Source organism: Mus pahari, chromosome 10, assembly GCF_900095145.1.
Source record: "Mus pahari chromosome 10, PAHARI_EIJ_v1.1, whole genome shotgun sequence".
Lineage (NCBI taxonomy): Eukaryota > Metazoa > Chordata > Mammalia > Rodentia > Muridae > Mus > Mus pahari.
The window spans coordinates 18,626,889-18,644,514 of record NC_034599.1 but is presented as its reverse complement, the minus strand read 5'-3'; the positions used below and the strand labels follow the sequence as shown (position 1 = coordinate 18,644,514).

Here is a 17,626-nt window from a genome sequence, read left to right as displayed (position 1 = left end):
TGGCCAGTTAATTTGGGTGGTTTTACAGACTGAGGCCTTAACCACTTTTCTAAGAGTGTTCTACAACACTATGGGCCTACCTCCTCTTATCAGTAATTTCCAAGAACCCTGAGCCTATAGAGATCCTAAAACAGATTGTTAAAAAGAAAAAATTAAAATGAGAGAGAGAACATAAACATACCCCATTGGCACCTTCACTTTCAGTCATACAATTTTCTTGAAGATAGGTCTTAGAGAAATGCCTGTGACAGCTGCCACATTTCCTGAACATTTGACTAAGCAACTGTGTGTTAGATGGGTAGGATAAACAGACAGATACACAGATATGTAGGTACATGGATAGACATATAAATATACAACTATAGGTAGATACATAGATACATAGGTACATGGATAACAGTTGATTGGTTAATAGATGATAGACAAGGATGATGAGTGAATGATACATAGGTAGGTAGGTAGGTAGGTAGATAGATAGATAGATAGATAGATAGATAGATAGATAGATAGATAGATAGATAGGCAGACAGACAGACAGACAGATAGATAGGCAGACAGACAGACAGACAGACAGACAGACAGACAGACAGACAGACAGACAGACAGACAAATAATAGAACCTCAAGCTCAAAACAAAGGAAGTTTATGCTTTAACAAATGTTCAACATGCTTCCGACTCAGGAAGCAATCATTGCTGTGTTTTAAAACTAACACAGTACTTATATCAAACACATCTTATAAGGAACATGCCCTAATATGACCCAGACCAATGTATGGTACAGCTAAGGGAATGCAAATCATCACTCCCCTGATTGGAATTGGGGCTCTGGTTGCAATCCTTTTGGCTCTTATTTATAGAGTGTAAATGGGGCTGATATTGTTTAATGGGTGATGATAAAGCCCTGGATGTCCTAAGTGAGTCATGATGCGATTCACACCTAAAAATGCTGGACTCTTGGCTTCTGGAATGGGTAGGAGTAAAGGGCTGTGGAGTCCTCTCCAGATACCATCAAAGGCTAGCGTGTTCTCAGCTGTCTGGAATGCCATGCATACTGTGCTGACTGAACCAGGATATAAAGTCATATGCAAAGCATTTGTTTCATTAGCTAAGGCATCCATCTCAGTCAGATGAAGCGCCTTTCTGGTGGTCTGCCTCTGTCACCACATCACAAAAACACAGCTACACAGATTGGGAGAGAAAAAAAATTGGAGAGTGTAAAGCGAGGGACCGGACTTCACATGCAAGCCACACAGCAATGACAATTTTTTTGCTGGAGAGAAGGAGAAGTGCAAGCACCCATCAGTCAGAGCTTACAGAAGGGGAGACACCACTCACCCAACTCCAGAGCAGACAGTAAGCAAAGGGGAATGGCACAGTGAACTGGAGTGAATATCTCAGGCCAGGGTGGGTTGCCTAGTCAGAGAGAACTGGCTTGTCACAGGATGGAAGAAGAAAACATTATTATTTTCAATACTACCTGAAGCAGACCAGAAAGTGGAGAGAAGAAGGCACATACTACAGAGCACGTGATGATAAGCACTGAAGACAGGAAGATGAACATACACAGGATGACATGCCCTCTACCACAGTAACACAGAGAGCAAGATCACTGCTCTCTCTCTCTCTCTCTCTCTCTCTCTCTCTCTCTCTCTCTCTCTCTCTCTCTCTCTCTCTCTCTCGGGGGGGGGGAGACACAGAGGGAGAAGATAGAAGCAAAAGAGATAGACAGAGTGGGGTAAAAAGAATACAGATATGCTAGCAAGTAAGATCCATAACATCTCAGAAATATAAATAGGGAAATGCTGTCACTTTTTGAGGGAACACTGGGTACACAGAAAAGTTGACTAATGTAGTTATAACCAACTTGGAAATCTCAAACATTCTCCAAAGGAACAAGGAGAAGCATGGGCAAGGAACTAGAGCATGAAAGAGAATGAAAGTGGGGCAATGAGTGTTGAAAACGTGTGTATGTATAAGGAGGTGTAGACCCATATGTACAGGCATATGCAGAGACATAGCATGTTTCACATGCACGCTGATGAGCATAAGGACCACACATAAGCATACATATCTGTTGTTGATAACTCTAGACACCTTGCTATCCTCGTCTTCTCAAACTTATCACCCAAGTTCACTGTCAGTCATCTATCATCAGCATCTGTGTTTCTTCCTCTTCTGCTGAAGGGCACTTGACCATCTAAGTGGCAGCTGGAAATGCTTGTCAATGGATACCCACCCAGAGTGAGTCCTTAGTCAAGACTGATGGGAGTTCACATAAGCACATTGCAGCCCCCAGCCCTCAGGAAGGAAAATTCTGAGGCATGAAAGGTATACAGGCTTCAAGAGGTTCCTAGGCAAGACTAAGATCTACCTACAGTGGCAGTTCACTGAGGTCCTGGTTCATTTGTGTTCCTATAACAAAATTGAGCAGGTTGGGTAATTTATTAAGAACAGAAACTTAGTTCTGTTGAACAGAATAAAGCACCCAATTTGCCCTTTGAGAGATGTCCTCTGCTCCCAAGATAGTGCCTATGAATGCACTCCCCAAGAAGAGAAGAACATTGTGGACTCACATAACACCAGAATGGGAAGTTGGTAAGAGAAGTCAGACTCCCCGGGCAGTGGTGGCACACATCTTCAATCCTGACACTTGGGAGGCAGAGGCAGGCAGATTTCTGAGTTTGAGGCCAGCCTGGTCTACAGAGTAAGTTCCAGAACAGCCAGGGATACACAGAGAAACCCTGTCGAGAGAGAGAGAGAGAGAGAGAGAGAGAGAGAGAGAGAGAGAGAGAGAGAGATCAGACTTCTCCCTCCTAACCACTTGCAAATCCACCCATAAGAGCAGACCCCTAGTCATCTAACAGATTCCTTGAGTACCCACTTCCTAACACTATCACAGTGAAGATTAATGTTAAGCACACATTCAGGGGGTGTGGCACTCTCCAGGTCCTAGCACTTGACAGTGTACCCTCACCTGGACTTTTATCACTCTTCCTTACCCCATCTCCCACATAAACTCATAAAATACCTGCATTAAGTTGTTTACTTCAGGATTTGTTTCTAGGGAAATCCAAACATAGATATTAAATGTATTTGCATACTAGTGTTTATAATCATACTTGTATACATGTGCATATATATGTATGTGCATGTGTGTATCTCTATATAAACAAGCAGACTGATACAGACTATATGCACACAAATGTGTATTTACATAAATACAGTTGTCCCTCCACATCCATGGGAAACACAACTGTGGATCCAGCCACCCGCAGATCCAAGGATGTTTGGGAAACTATCTATACTGATCATATCAGATGGTTTTGTCATGAGTCCCCAAATAAAAGAATTTAATACTTAAATTATTAGACTATGGTACAATAAAATTTACATATCATTCATATTGTTTTGTTTTCTAAGTAATCTAATGATTATCTCAAGGATATGCATGTTATATGTGATTGCTATGCACTTTCACAAATTTAGATAAAGAACTTAACCATCTGATTTGTGTATTTATAGGAGATCTGGACAAATCTCTAAGAGATCCTGAGAGAAAGATGACACTATGTGTGTGCTTTCATGACTCTTTATGCAGCATTAGCACGTTTTGTTAAAATGTATACTCCTCCTCTGTAGGGGAAGCCCACAGACGAAGGCTCTGAATGCCCCTCCTTGCAGCCACCGCATCCCTGACGTCCACCTCCTACCTCATGCGCCTTTTCCCTAGCACCTCTGCAGTCACGTGCTCAGTCTCTGCCGGGTGCTGCCTTTCATTTCTACACGCTCACTCAGCAAGAGGCTGCCTCACACCTTTGTATGTCTGACACATCGAAACTCCCAAACCAGCGGCTGGACAAGCTCGGTAAGCCACAGAGTCAGATCACAAATTTAGAACATTGCACTCCAAGCAAACATCCCCATGGCCACCACACTCATGACAGGGCCATTAGCTGCCCAGATATCATGACATCTTTTTTTTTTTTTTTTTTTTTTTAAGTAAGCTACATCAAAAGATAGCCAAGGGGGAGAGTATTTTAAAGCCAAGCCATTCTAGTAATGAACTACCAGAACTAAAGTTCATACCTTAAACTTTTGTATTCATGAAAAAGAAAATTTGCCATGAGCATATCCCATATCCTAGTCCACCACACATGCTGGCCTCAAGGGTGAGTCCATCCTCTTTCCCATTTATTCTAATGGTCTAAAGGCCGGCAATGAGGAACATAACCCGAGCCAGTAGTTACCTAGGACTGTGGGTGCACAGGAAACTAGACTAACACCAAGAAGGGATGCAGACTAGACATCTAGGAAGAAGCATCTTAGCACGAAAGCGTGGACAAACATCTTTAGATTTTTACTTTTCTCCACTGGAAATGGAAACAGAACTTCCAGGGGCCTGAACTTGGCCTTGGGTGTGCTACACTCCACACACACCGAATTTAAAAGCACACAAAAGTCCACCTGGCTCCGTCTGTAACCCCTACACACATAACTTCATTTCCAGCCCCAGTTCTGGAAACTTCTGACATCACTGGTGAAATGACAGGGCTCTGTCCTCCTTCTTAGCACCTGCCAAGTTTCTTCTCCACGGAGAGCTGGCTGTCTGGCTTTGGCACACCTTTAGCAGAAAATTTGATGATGCACACATTTACAATTTCCTATTGAAATCTGCCCTGTTTTTTTTTTTTTCTCAAACTAATTCCAAAAGATTGTCATTTTAAAAAAAAAGTATTGCATATTCCAACACGGAAGAAAGCAAACTAGATATGGCTAATTTTAAACAAAAAGTAAAAATCACTAACATAAAAAAAAAGACTAAACTAATTACCAATAGTAAGACAGAAGCAGAAGTTTTGTAGAAATATAGACGCTTATGTTTGTTTTGATTAGGAAGTGTGTTTGCAATATACTGTCTATATCCTGTGCTGTCTTTTATATCTGGACATATGCGTATGTATCCCTCTTCTTCTCTGGTTCCTCCTTCTCTTCCTTTCTTCCCCCTTCATACAAGCACCATCACGTGACAGAGCCTAGTCATGTTTACTGTCATCTGGACCTGAGGCTGAGTGAGTGTTTTCCACAGGAAGGAACCTAGTAGAAAAAACTCAGGAAGCTGTGAGCACCAGAACTTCACATGCCCCTGCTTGGAAAGCGTAGGATGCTAGAGTTCCCCGGGAATTTCTCCTTAATATCTTAAGATGTGCCTGCATCATCACAAGTGACCTGGGAAGTGTGTGCTCTTTATTTCTTTTTTTTTTTAATTAGATATTTTCTTCATTTACATTTCAAATGCTATCCCCAAAGTCCCCTATACCCTCCCCCTGCCCTGCTCCTCAACCCACCCACTTCCGCTTCCTAGCCCTGGCATTCCCCTGTACTGGGAAATATGATCTTCACACGACCAAGGGCCTCTCCTCCCATTGATGGCTGACTAGGCCATCCTCTGCTACATATGCAGCTAGAAACATGAGCTCTGGGGGTACTGGTTAGTTCATATTGTTGTTCCTCCNATAGGGTTGCAAACCCCTTCAGCTCCTTGGGTATTTTCTCTAGCTCCTTTATTAGGGGCCCTGTGTTCCATCCCATATACAACCACCAAAACCGGACACTATTGCACATGCTCTTTATTTCTTAGTGTGTAGTGTACCAACTCCTACTGTAGAGAACACGGTGCGACTAATTGCTGAACACCTATCTCCCCATCACCTCAATCACCACTGGCTTTACTTCAGATTTAAAATACATGCATTTTAAAACTCCCTGTAAAATCATAGGGAAGGTCAAACTCTTTTCTCACTTCTAAGCATGATACATAGCACAGGACCCCAGCCCAGGAGTCAACATCAGCAAAGCAGTGAAGCTTGCCTTACATGGAGTGGGTTTTCTCTTGGCTCTGCATCTTAAGAGCCTAATGAGGAGAGAATGGAAAGATGAGGTTTCTCTCAGTGAATGCTAGAAGCAGCTAACCCTAAGGATCCCCTAGCAAAGCCCTAGCAGTACTTACAACACAGGAGCACGTGATACATTTGTTTCCTTCTGGCTGAAATTCTTCTCCTTCCCTGTACTGCACACCTTCAAACACACAGCCTGGAAAACAGAGTTTGGAATTAGAACAAGAGACTTCGTTCACTTTGGCAAGGTCATTCTGCCCTCTGATTACCATCTTCTACCTGTCCAGTCTACCTCTCTCCAGTATAAATCCTCTTTGATTACAGTATCATGCAGAATTAAATAGGGAAAATGATACAGTCCAGATGATTGGCATGCTGGCACAGGTCCAGAAACCCCCGAAGATGATAGAAAACAAATGACTGTGGAACTTGAGTCAGCCCATGGACCACAGATGTGCGATGGTGAATCACGCAGTGAGATTTGGAGCTGCAGCGGGATGGCGCTGACCACAGCCAGGGGGACCAACTCCAGAGAGGTCAGAAGAGGTCAAAAGAGACCAGAGTGAGGCCAAGGGAGAGAAGGTTGAGATGAGAAAGAGCATATGCCTCTGTGGGCGGCCACTTGCGTACCAGGAATAATACAGTCTGTTCCTGGCCCAGCATGCCCTTGGTTCTCACATCACCTTCCAGTACTGCAAAAAAGAAGCTGTCTCCCTTGTCCCACAGATGATTAAAATCATAGCAGGTACCTCTGAATTGGAATACGAATTCGGTTCTGACACATCTGATGCCTATATATAGGGTCATGTACAAAGGCAAAAATGGTCAGGGATAAGACAGGATGTGCCCTACGGCTTTCTGTTCCACTCTGTGTATGTGTGTTAATGGGCTCTTTAGCACCTGACTAGTTTATCTCATAAAAGCTCTCACTTCCAGGAAGTGTTTTCTATTCTAAAAGTACTCAGGGAAACACTCTAAATGACCTGAGACACAGGATGGCAATCAACTGTGTCAGTGAATGGCAAAACCACTTCCCTCAAGACTGTCCTCAGAAAGCCAGGATACTGAGGTCATACCCTACATAGTAGACAACATTAGAAATATGGGTAGACTTTTGTGAAGGCCAGAGGAGTTCAAGACAATGCCAGAAGAAATCACCAGATGCTTAAAGCAACCAGTTCCTAAGGAAGAAGAATGTTCCTGGTCCTCCCTGATGGGCTCCTGGTCCTACCAATCTTCAAGTAACTCTGACTCTTTGCTAAACAGAAATACATGATGATAAGTCCTGAATCCAAAATATGATAGCCAAGTAAAGAAATTCAAATGATGACCCAGGCACAAAATCTTTTTATAGCTATGGCCATAGCTAGCAATCAGCTGTCTCCTTGCTATTCAGACGATGTTGAAAATCTTGGTAGCATGGCCTTCTCAGTTGCTGTGTCTCAGCATTGCTCATAATGACAGATGCTTAAAAGTCTACTCCCCAAAGGGCACTTCCAACAAAGTGTCTTCAATCTTTCCCCATGTTTACACCTCTGACTGTCATATGGCTTGCCACAACAATCTATATTTGACAACTTAAACAACAGAATTTAAAATGAAAACTTGACTTCCATCACGCCCACTATCCTCGAGCAATATGCAGAGACTACAGTGAAGGAGCAGACAACCAGGAATGCCCTGAAATCATTTCAGGAGGAAACTGCTCACATGCTTGTCATTATGCAGAATGCCAGTGTGATCAATGGCAGATGCCAGTCCTTCTGAGTTACCAGGGTAAATATCCTAAGGCTTTCCCTGACTGTCCCTATCTAGAACCAGCTGAGGCTTCACTCCAAAAAAAAAAAAAAAAAAAAAAAAAAAAGATGAGACAATCTGGAGAGGGCACCTTCTAAATCTCCCAATTTGCATCCTAACATGGCTGTTGGAATTCAGGGGCAGGAGCAGAGCTGAGAGCAACCTCATCCCCCGGGGCTCACAGCCTGTTCAGTTAGGGCTAGTGTGTGGCACTGGCGTGCTCATATTTAAATATTTGCCTTCCAGAACCTACATAGAACACTTCTCCTGGAACTGATGGAGTAGGTAGTGTGATGTGATGGCTAAGAATGAGAAGAAATCCAATTCCAGCTCCATCTGAGGTGCTTGGTCACTACGGACCTTGGTGAGACACGGTCATAGGGTTGGATTTCCTGTAGTTCTACAGACAACACTTTGTGCACCCTTGGATGGTTGTAAGGACTTAACCCTGCAATGTGTACAAGGATGGAGTCCAGTTCCCTCCTTCCTGGGAACTGAACCAGAAAAGCAAGTGACAGAAGCAAGCCCCACAAACCACATGCCCATGTTTCAAAGGCAGCCGAACACAGAACTGTCTCCCAAGTGTCAGGGTGTGAGATGCAGTGAGAGGTGTTGAGTTTCAAGGCTCCCTTCATATTACCCTCATATTACATTACTCCTTGAGGGTTCCTGTGACTGAGGGGGGGGGGCTGGAATTAATTCCGCATTGCTGTCTCCTAAAAAGATCTAAATAATACTTTAAAAGTAATTATAAGGTTTAAATCTACATAGTAAAAAATATCTATTCTATTAGCAATCTCGAACTTGACTACATATAGAAATTATTTGGGCCTAACCACTAGCCTACCCCTGCCACTGCCTTGAAGATAAAAATGAAAGAAAGAAAGAAAGAAAGAAAGAAAGAAAGAAAGAAAGAAAGAAAGAAAGAAAGAAAGAAAGAAAGAAAGAAAGAAAGAAAACAAGCCAGGTGCAGCCTAGGTCTTATTAACATTTAGTTTTCCAGGTCCAGTCTGAAGAACTGACAGTTTGATTTAATAAAGCTCCTATAGGTGTCAAAGGACATGCTAGCATGGTTCAAATCGTCTAGCACTCTGAGGAAGAAACGTATTCAAACAAATTGTTGACCAATTCAAAGCAGTTAGCTTATGGAATTGATTCACTTCTAACCGGTGTTTTGTTTTCACCCATGTAGACTGAGGAAATACCAGTTTTACAGAAATTTTGGAGTGAAAGAAAGCTGAAGAAAGGCCTCTTGGATTCGAAAACCAGACTCAGGGGAAACTGTCTGTGGGTTTCAATGGAACTGTAGAAGAAGGACGATCTCTGCAGAACATCCCACAAGGGGCTTCCATTACATGGGAAGGTCCAAAGAGTAGCTCGTCCTTTGCATGCTACCTCACAAAGTAAAGAATGGTAGTCGTGAGTAACATCATCAGTGAGGAAAAGTCTTAGAGAAAACACAAAACACCTGTCTGAGATTATCAGCCGCAGGCTTAAAAGATCAGGAAAAACATCTCTCACCTCGACATCCCCAGGCTCTCCAGAGAGAGTAAAAGAAGACCCAGGAGCCTCCCCACCACTAGAAAAGGCTTCCTCTGCTCTCCACGCAGCACAAGGCCAGCAGGCCCAGCTTGTTAAGCCACACTGAAAACTGAAACCAACAAAACTCCAAACTCAAGTCATGTAGGACACAGCTCTCCACTTTAAAAAGACATCTGGTCACCTCATCATCGCGACACACTCTGGCTGAGGAGGTATTGCAATAAGAAGAACTTAAAAAAAAAAAAAATGCCGATCACAAGGAAAGCCATAGTCCTTCCTTCCAAAATAAGCATTACCTGTGGCTTAGAGTGGAAAGCAGGCCTCCAAGCTTGGGGATTCCACAAGCCAAGACCTACAGCATACAGTTCCTTTAAGTGCTGGGCACACAAGAGCCCAACAGCTATTGCTACTCAAAGGAGCTTCCTCTCCAAGCTCATTATGTGTACAGATGTAAAGTCCAGTCTGGATAGGGGAGAGAAATGATAGACACAGCCGCAGCAACAACAGCACAGTGCTGCACCAGGAAGCTAATCAGCTTCCCTTTCTTGGTCCTTACCTGGACAGGTAGGGCAGCAGGCTCCTTGATGCTCTGTGGGATTTTTACAGTGAACAACACAGCGCACCTCAGACTCTGTGACCACACCCTCCTGGAAAACAGAATGTCACGAGTTAAGTCAGCCCAGAATTACCACTTGAGTTACTTCTTCAGGGAAATAGTCAGGAAATGGGACGAACCCAAATCCCTAAAGTGCAAGGTTGGCTGTTGGGCCTGGAAATGAAGATGCAAATGAGAAAAGATCCAGCTCATCAGAGGGGATGCCTTGGACCTTGATTTACATGTCCCGTCCACCTGTTATTTGTCCCATCATGCAGCTGGCTTTGGTCCTGTGTTTTTTCCTTTAAATTTGTTTCGAAAGATCTCCTTGCTGACTGTGAGCGTCTCACAGTCCCGGATGGGTGTTCGTACCTGTTTTAAGTTGCCATTAATGGATGTATTTTCTAACACGGTTAAGCCAACTCTTAGTCATTAACTACAAACACAGAGGAGGATCAGAACGCCGAGACTTGTGAAAAATTCTTCCCACCTTCTCGGGAAACAGTCACCAGTTCTACAGTCTTACACGTGCCACTTGGACTCAAGTAGAACCTGGGACTCAGTCTCCTCCATCAGTAAATGAAAAGATTAGAGAAAATTCTTCCTAAGTTCATATTTGAGTGTGTCACAACAGATTGACGTCGGTTCAAATGATGAAATCGGGAGAGTCAATACCAAACTGATCTCAGTATCTAAATGACAATTGAAGACTTGGGGTTTTGATCATTTGTTCCTGTTTTTTGTTGTTGTTGGTTTTTTTTTAATGGAATCTCAGATATCCCAAGCTTGTCTTGAACTGACAGAGGAAGACCTTGAACTTCTGCCCCTCCTGTCTTCACCTCCTGAGTGCTGGGGTCACAGGTGGGTATCACCCTGATGAATTTCAAGTTTCAAGCGAAGCATGCTTTGAAATTAAATTTCAAGATCAGTCTTTGTTGAGTCTCGTCTATATTTCCCACCCACTTTTTTCTAAATTAATTCATATTCTTATGAGTTTGATTTGGTTTTGAATGGAGAGGAGCACAGGCTAAATGTAGGTATTATGACCTCATAACAAAGCTATTTTCTTACATGTGTCTGCCACACATACACAGGGGACACTTTATTCTAAATGTTTGCATATCATACCTGACTTGAGGATGCCGCTGCTAGAATTTATTACAGCATTTATCACATTGGGGGCAAGGGATGCTCAAGCAATAAACATTTAAAACTGTACTCTCTATTTCTGTAGCTGAAGCAATGTGCTGAGGTAAGCTCAATTCTCCTTCAGTATCGGCCACCCAAACAGAGGCCTTGGGGGAATTCTCAGCAGGAATTTCTCAGTGTGATCTCCAGATTTTTCTCTCCTAGTTAAGAAATCAGAAGTGGGTAAAAAAAAAAAAATGTAGAATTTTCATCATTAGAACTCCCTTGGCACAGACTGTAAGAAAATACGTAGAATTCGACGCAAATGGAAAGAGACCAGATTATCAGACTTGTTGTCACCCGTCTGGCACCTAGCTGTACCTACTGCATGCCAGTGTCCCCTAGAAGCATGTTAATGAGTCTCTCCCTGCTCCCTAATAGCTCCATTTCCTTTATACAGAGGTGTCAAGAGTGCACTGGCTCCTCTGTCACTGATTTTGTGCCTCGGAGAGAGACTACCATTGTGCTTACTTCACAGCAACAGAAAGTGCCTATGGAAACAGGAAAGACCCTTGCCTGCATCCCTCTAGACCTCCTTCCCTAAGGAAGGAAGTAGGAGGTGGGAGCAAGAAGAGAACTACTGGGAGTGCATCCCAGAGGTTCGCTTTCCTGCTTGTTGAATGAAAGGACATCATGGGCCGTACGTGAAGAGAAGGCATGAAAGGCATGGTCCATCTTTGGTAGGGAACATGCCTTTCTTAATCCTCTGCAGCATTCCACACTTCAGCATCTCCTCGCTTTGATAATGATGTGTTCATCTATCCTCCCTGGATTCCACAGAGTAAAGTGTACTCTCCATGAAAAGAAATACCCCCAGTATAGAGACTTCCATTTAATATAATGTCTATCTTCACTCATTCAAGGCAGTAACATTGTCTCTATAAGACTTCAGCACTGCTCTGCACAGTGTTACTCGGGACTTCTCAGCATGCATTATTGGCTTGTTTAAGAAACATTGTAACTGAGACTTCCAGAATACCCCTTGAAAGGACTGGAAATATCATTGACCAAGGAGCAAGATGGAGCTGAAAATTTTGGCAGGATTTGTGCATTTTGATGTTGTTATTAAAACTCATTGCTCCTGTCTGTACCTTGAGTCTGATTAATCTACTGTCAAAAGTAAACTTAGCATTAATTGATCTAATTTATATCATTTTTTTACCTTCTGCTTATTTCACAAATAGTTTACTACACAAAGAAGCCAAAAATGAAATAATTGGAAGTCTAATGATTGAGAATGCCTATTTATAATAAAACCTACAGTATAATAAAACCACGCATGACTTCACAAAATGTAGAGTTCAGAAACAAAATGTCAACATCTCTGAGATGAGATCTGAGATGAACATCCAGTCCCCTTTGACTGCAAACACATATACCAAGAGGGTGAAATGGGGGTTTGGAATAAAGTAACTTAACAGCACTTTTCCACACAAATATAATTTTGAAGTTATTTAAAATTAGATAAACAGCACATTTTTGAGCAGAAGAAATACGAATGTATTCATGAAAAGTGAGAAAGAACTCCAGAGAGTAGAATAATATTCCACCATTATTTAAGCACATTTTTAACAGTACTTTTTAACTTACAATGCATATGTGTTCATGACATAACATGTGTGGGGACATGAATGCTATGTACAAATGTGGAGGTTGGAGGACAATCTGGAGTCCGTTCTCTTCTTCTGTATTACTATAGGTTCTGAGAATTGAACTCAGGTCACAAGACTTGCATGAGCACAGATCCATTTACCTCTGAGTTACATCAGCCGCTGGCTCATATTTCTTGATTATTTCTATACAACAAGAAAATTTAGGCTGTTCATTTTCTCTTTGATTTGTCTGAAGATGTTTAACGCCATGGGATTAGAGCGATGTGGAGCAACTGTTCCTTTGGGAATTAAACAACAATCAACAACAGCAAACTCCACAGCTGCTGACTCTATGGTTCTTCAACTGGTCAAGTTGAAATTATTGATCTACGGTGCATTGATTACTTAATATGAATACAGTTTACAGCTCGGTTCCCACTCAAAATCTTTTTGAATAAGAGAAGGAAAATGTATCTCATCTGAAAGTAGCTATTTTCTGCTAACATTACAGTGGTTCTCAACCTATGATCGTAATCCCAAACAACTATTTCATGGGGATTGCCTCAGATCATCACCAATGCTTACATTAGGATTCATAACAGTTGCAAAATTACAGTTATGAAAATAATGTTACAGTTGGGTATCACCCCAACATGAGGAACTATATTAAGAATCACAGCATTAGGAAAGTTGAGAACCACTGTGCTAACAAGAATCACTGTTTTTGCTCCAAGCTGACTTCACAGGAAGACATGCGCTCCCTGAGGACATAGACACCTTGCTGGCACTTTCCAAGCCTCGCTGGAATGACGGTGGACAACTCCACTGGGTGTTTCTGGAAACACATCCTGTTCAGTACCTACTCTGCACCTGTCTGCTTCTGTCTAATGTCACAGCAGATACATACAAGGATACAGCTGTCCCCTTCTCTCTTCCCAGTCTCTAGGAGATTCGCTCTCTATTGTCTGAAAGTAGCAACTAGGAAAGGCTAAAGTAGTCGGATTTTTACCTGGCACTGCCGAAGGACACATGGCTCAGCCGGGGTTTGCCACTTGAAGGAGCTGTTGTAGGTTCTTCCTTCATGAGTACAACCTAAACAGGAAGAGAAAAGGCCAGGAATTAATGTGGCTCCTCTGTCTTTCAAACAGAAGTTAAATGTGTTGTGTAAGCCAAGGCTAGCCGCTTGGCAACGTTTTCTTTCCCACAATACATGTATCTGCTAGGCAGCACAATCACATTAACCTCGCAGATTATATTTTCGAATAGAAAACCATATTCAACTCTCTTGGCCAAAATATATAAAACTATCCTTTTGTTTATGGTTTATCAAATATGAGATTAATGTATTTAGAAACAATGAAATGAAAGAGGAGTTGACGTGAGATTATAAGAATTCAGAGTTGCCGAATGTCAAGGGAGAAGTATAACACAGAGAAGGAATTATGAGTGCTAATTAAAATATAGAGATTAATTACAAAATTCTAGTAGCAGTGACCTTCACTAGATCGGACCTGCCAAGGCTTACTTTCCACCTGGAAGAGCGATGCCTTTGCAGTTTACTTTTGTTTTACTCTTAGGTAATCACTGTAAACAAATCTGAAATTACTAATGCATGGCTTATTGTATGTTGAGACAAGAGGCAAACAAAATTCAAACTAATTCACTGGCAAAAGAAACAGAAGTTAGAGGTTACAGAAGATCCTCAGAACAGTTTGGCTTAAGGCTCTGGGGGAAAAGCCAAAGAAGTAATGAACACACATAATTCATTCAGTCTGGATTCGGGGTTTACCATCCCTATGCTATGGCCTATACTTTCTGGTGAGATGCACCTGGATACACCTGTTGTCCCTGTTGCCTTAGAAGGCCACCAAACAAGCAGAATTACCAAGATAATTGAAAGGTGCACATGGCCGTTATAAAATAAAAGGACAGCCCCTCTGTTGCAGAGGTAAACCCTGATACTACCTGGTCACCCCAACCACACCAGTTGATCTTGTTCAAGACAGAAAGGACTCAACTCCTTTCAAGAGTCCTTTCAAATAACACCATGGCAAAATGTTCTTAATTCATAGTAACAGAATAATAATGGGCTTGTGGAATTTCCAACAGATGTTTTCATAAACTCAGAATCCTGATCTGGATTTCCAAGACATTGTGAATGACTGAGAATGCTTAGTAATTCCTTGCTCTCTGGTGCCTACACATCAAATGACTCACGTGCACAGCTGATTGGAAACATATCTGGGAAATGCTTTCACTATATATTTTTTAATTTCCTTTGCATGAAGTGTTACAGAGATAAAGTGTTCAGCCATAGGAACCTTTAGTGCACTACAAATACTTATGCCAAACCAGGGATGAATACAGTAAATTTTCAACCATGAAAAGTAATATAAAATGATTTGGGCTAGCATAAATCTAAGTGAGCAAATGCACTTGTGAATGATGTGCCATGTGCCTGTCTGATCTACAAATACAAGCTTGTTTGGATAATAAATGACTTGTTCCAAGTGATGGAGGCAGGGAAATCAGAGAACCAAATCCCATTCATGCTAAATCCAAGCAAATACAAAACGCCTGCCAAGCCAGCCAGTCCAGTGGAGTTTCTGGAGGTGTTATATATTTTCATCATCTAGATTAAAAAAAATGTAAAGACAGGGTGATTGTTTGCTACTAATAGGGCAAGCAGTGATCTTGCCTTTTTATATGGAGGGATGAAACGTGGTAGAAAGGTCTCACGTATTTGGGAGAAGGTGCAGGCTAGGTGACCCCCAAGCAATGCCAGGCCATGTGCAGAGAGCTCCCGGGAGGAACACAAGACTGTACAGAATATTCTACTCTGGGACGGAGACATCAGAACAAGCTGTCCACAGTACAGGGAACACAACAGTGTCTTTGGCTTCAAGTAACTCTGTTGGGAGAGTGGTTTCTCCACTGTTTTTGGATATGCAAAGAAAAACTGGGCAATAACATTAGAAAATCAGACCAAAGGCAGATTGTTAATGTTCGTTGCTCAACTTCCCTGTTAACATGTCGGTCCACAGTGCCTGAGTCCACACAACAGACTTCTCTGAATGATGGATGAGCCTGGATGATGGAGCAGGCTCAAAAACCATCTGTAAAACTCTCTGTAGCAAATGTGTTCCATACATTTTCCTTCTTCACATGCTCTCACTGACATAACTGGCTACAGGGACTTCCACACTAGCATTAGAGATACCATTTCACAGGCAAGAAATTCTTGAGAATATAATTATTAAAGACAAGATATTCCCGTTGTTCCAGTTCTTAGACGAACTTGTTTTCTTAGAGCAAGATATCAACGAGCAATGAGCTATGTAAACACTTTAAGAGTATTTAATATTACTTAGAAATAATCTCCTCTTGAAAAAAAATTTGTAGCAAATTCTATCAGCCATAGAATTTGAGCTGATCAAAGAATAGTCAGACAATCTCTTGCCTACAACCAAGTTATAAAGCCTCGTGAGCCAAATTGCACTGTCTCTTACAGGACAGAAAAGAAAGGTTGTGAAAACATCCCATCATGTTTCCAGGAAGGGCTTCTCTATTACCTTTAGTGAAAGAACACTTTGTTCTGTTTTGTCTAAAATTCAGATCAGTGTCTTTATAAAATACAGTAACAATGACTTGTTAAAAAAATTACATTTAAAACATTACTTGATGCATGAGCATGCTTTTTAAAATTATTACGTGCAAAAGGCATTAAATCTCTCTTGAGTTATAGTCAACGTTTCTAATTGTTGACTGTATTTATGGTATTGTAGACCAGCATTGTTGTCTATGGGCAACTGAGAGTCTACAAGGCACATTCTGAGTGTTCTTGGAAAATCTGTCATGAGTGCAGGGGGCAAACAAAACAATGCAAATTCCTAAAGTTCTGATATGTATAACCAGAGGCATAATTATAGATAATACAGTTTATCTCCTTCAGCTTACACGTGAGAAAACATATGCATTAAGTCTAAGGTGACTGCTCCAAATTACAGGGAGTTTAAGGTGACGTGAACTAGAAACCACATTCCAGGTGAAGGCCACATTTTCTACATCCAGGTCTAACCTTCCTATAATATTCTGCATTGAGGAACTAATTACCCAGGAAAAGAAAAAAAAAGTAAGTGTCCTTCTTATAAAATCAAGTGGTAATTGACACAGTCACTAAGTGAAAGGGAGAAAGGGGGTAAAAGAAAGTGGGGAACACACAGAACTCAGTAAAGTGGGGTTTCTCTTTCTTCAAGCGTGTCTACAGACAATGAACAATTTTTGAGATACCACGAGACTGCAGGAGTAAGCAATTGTTTTCTGATAAAATCACTGCAATACACTTAAGCCAGCTGTTCTTCCTCTTCCCCGCCCCTGTCCAGAGGAATTCTGGCAACATTAGAAAACACTGCTGATTGTCGCATTGGGGAGCAAGAGGGACTGCAGGTGTCTTGTGGACACAGACCTCAGGAAGCAGCCTCCCACCCACAGGGCACAACACTGAATTAACCAAGACAAAGGTCAACTATACCAAGGTTGGGAAACCTCCATTGAAACCATCATGCAGACAGCCTATGTTCTTATGTCTAAAACGGTATAAAATGAGGCCAACGGAACACTTCCCAACCTGTGGGTTGTGATCCCCAAAAGACGATAGATGTGCATCACACAGCTTAGCAGTAGCAAGATTTCAGTTATGAAGCAGCCATGAAGATAATTTTATGGTTAGAGTCACTACATCATGAGGAACTACACTGAAGTGTCCCAGCATCAGGAAAGTTGAGAGCCACCAGCCTAAACTGCTCACTTTCCCTTTGCATGTGTTTTTGCTCTTGTTAATATTAAACATTTTCAGAGTGAGGAAAAAATTTCATAATGTGTTCCTCTGTCATGTGGACTCTCGTAAGGAAGCTCTGCCTAGACTAATCCAGTCAACTCAGAGGGCTCATGGCAATGGAAACAGGAAGAACATAAATTAATTAAACCCACAGTGAAGCAAGAAAACTCATTTTTCGTA

General features: G+C 41.8%; 1 protein-coding gene across 1 annotated transcript in view; it reads right to left on the bottom strand.

Moving 5' to 3' along the window:
- The window catches only part of Bmper (BMP binding endothelial regulator), a 246,973-nt gene that overhangs the window by 174,463 nt on the left and 54,884 nt on the right, over window positions 1–17,626 (bottom strand). Inside the window, exons 4-6 of the mRNA XM_021206296.1 lie at window positions 13,619–13,701; window positions 9,791–9,881; window positions 6,009–6,091 (exon numbers count right to left, since the gene is read on the bottom strand). Coding sequence (XP_021061955.1) covers window positions 6,009–6,091; window positions 9,791–9,881; window positions 13,619–13,701 — 257 coding nt within the window. The remainder of the gene's footprint in view (window positions 1–6,008; window positions 6,092–9,790; window positions 9,882–13,618; window positions 13,702–17,626) is intronic.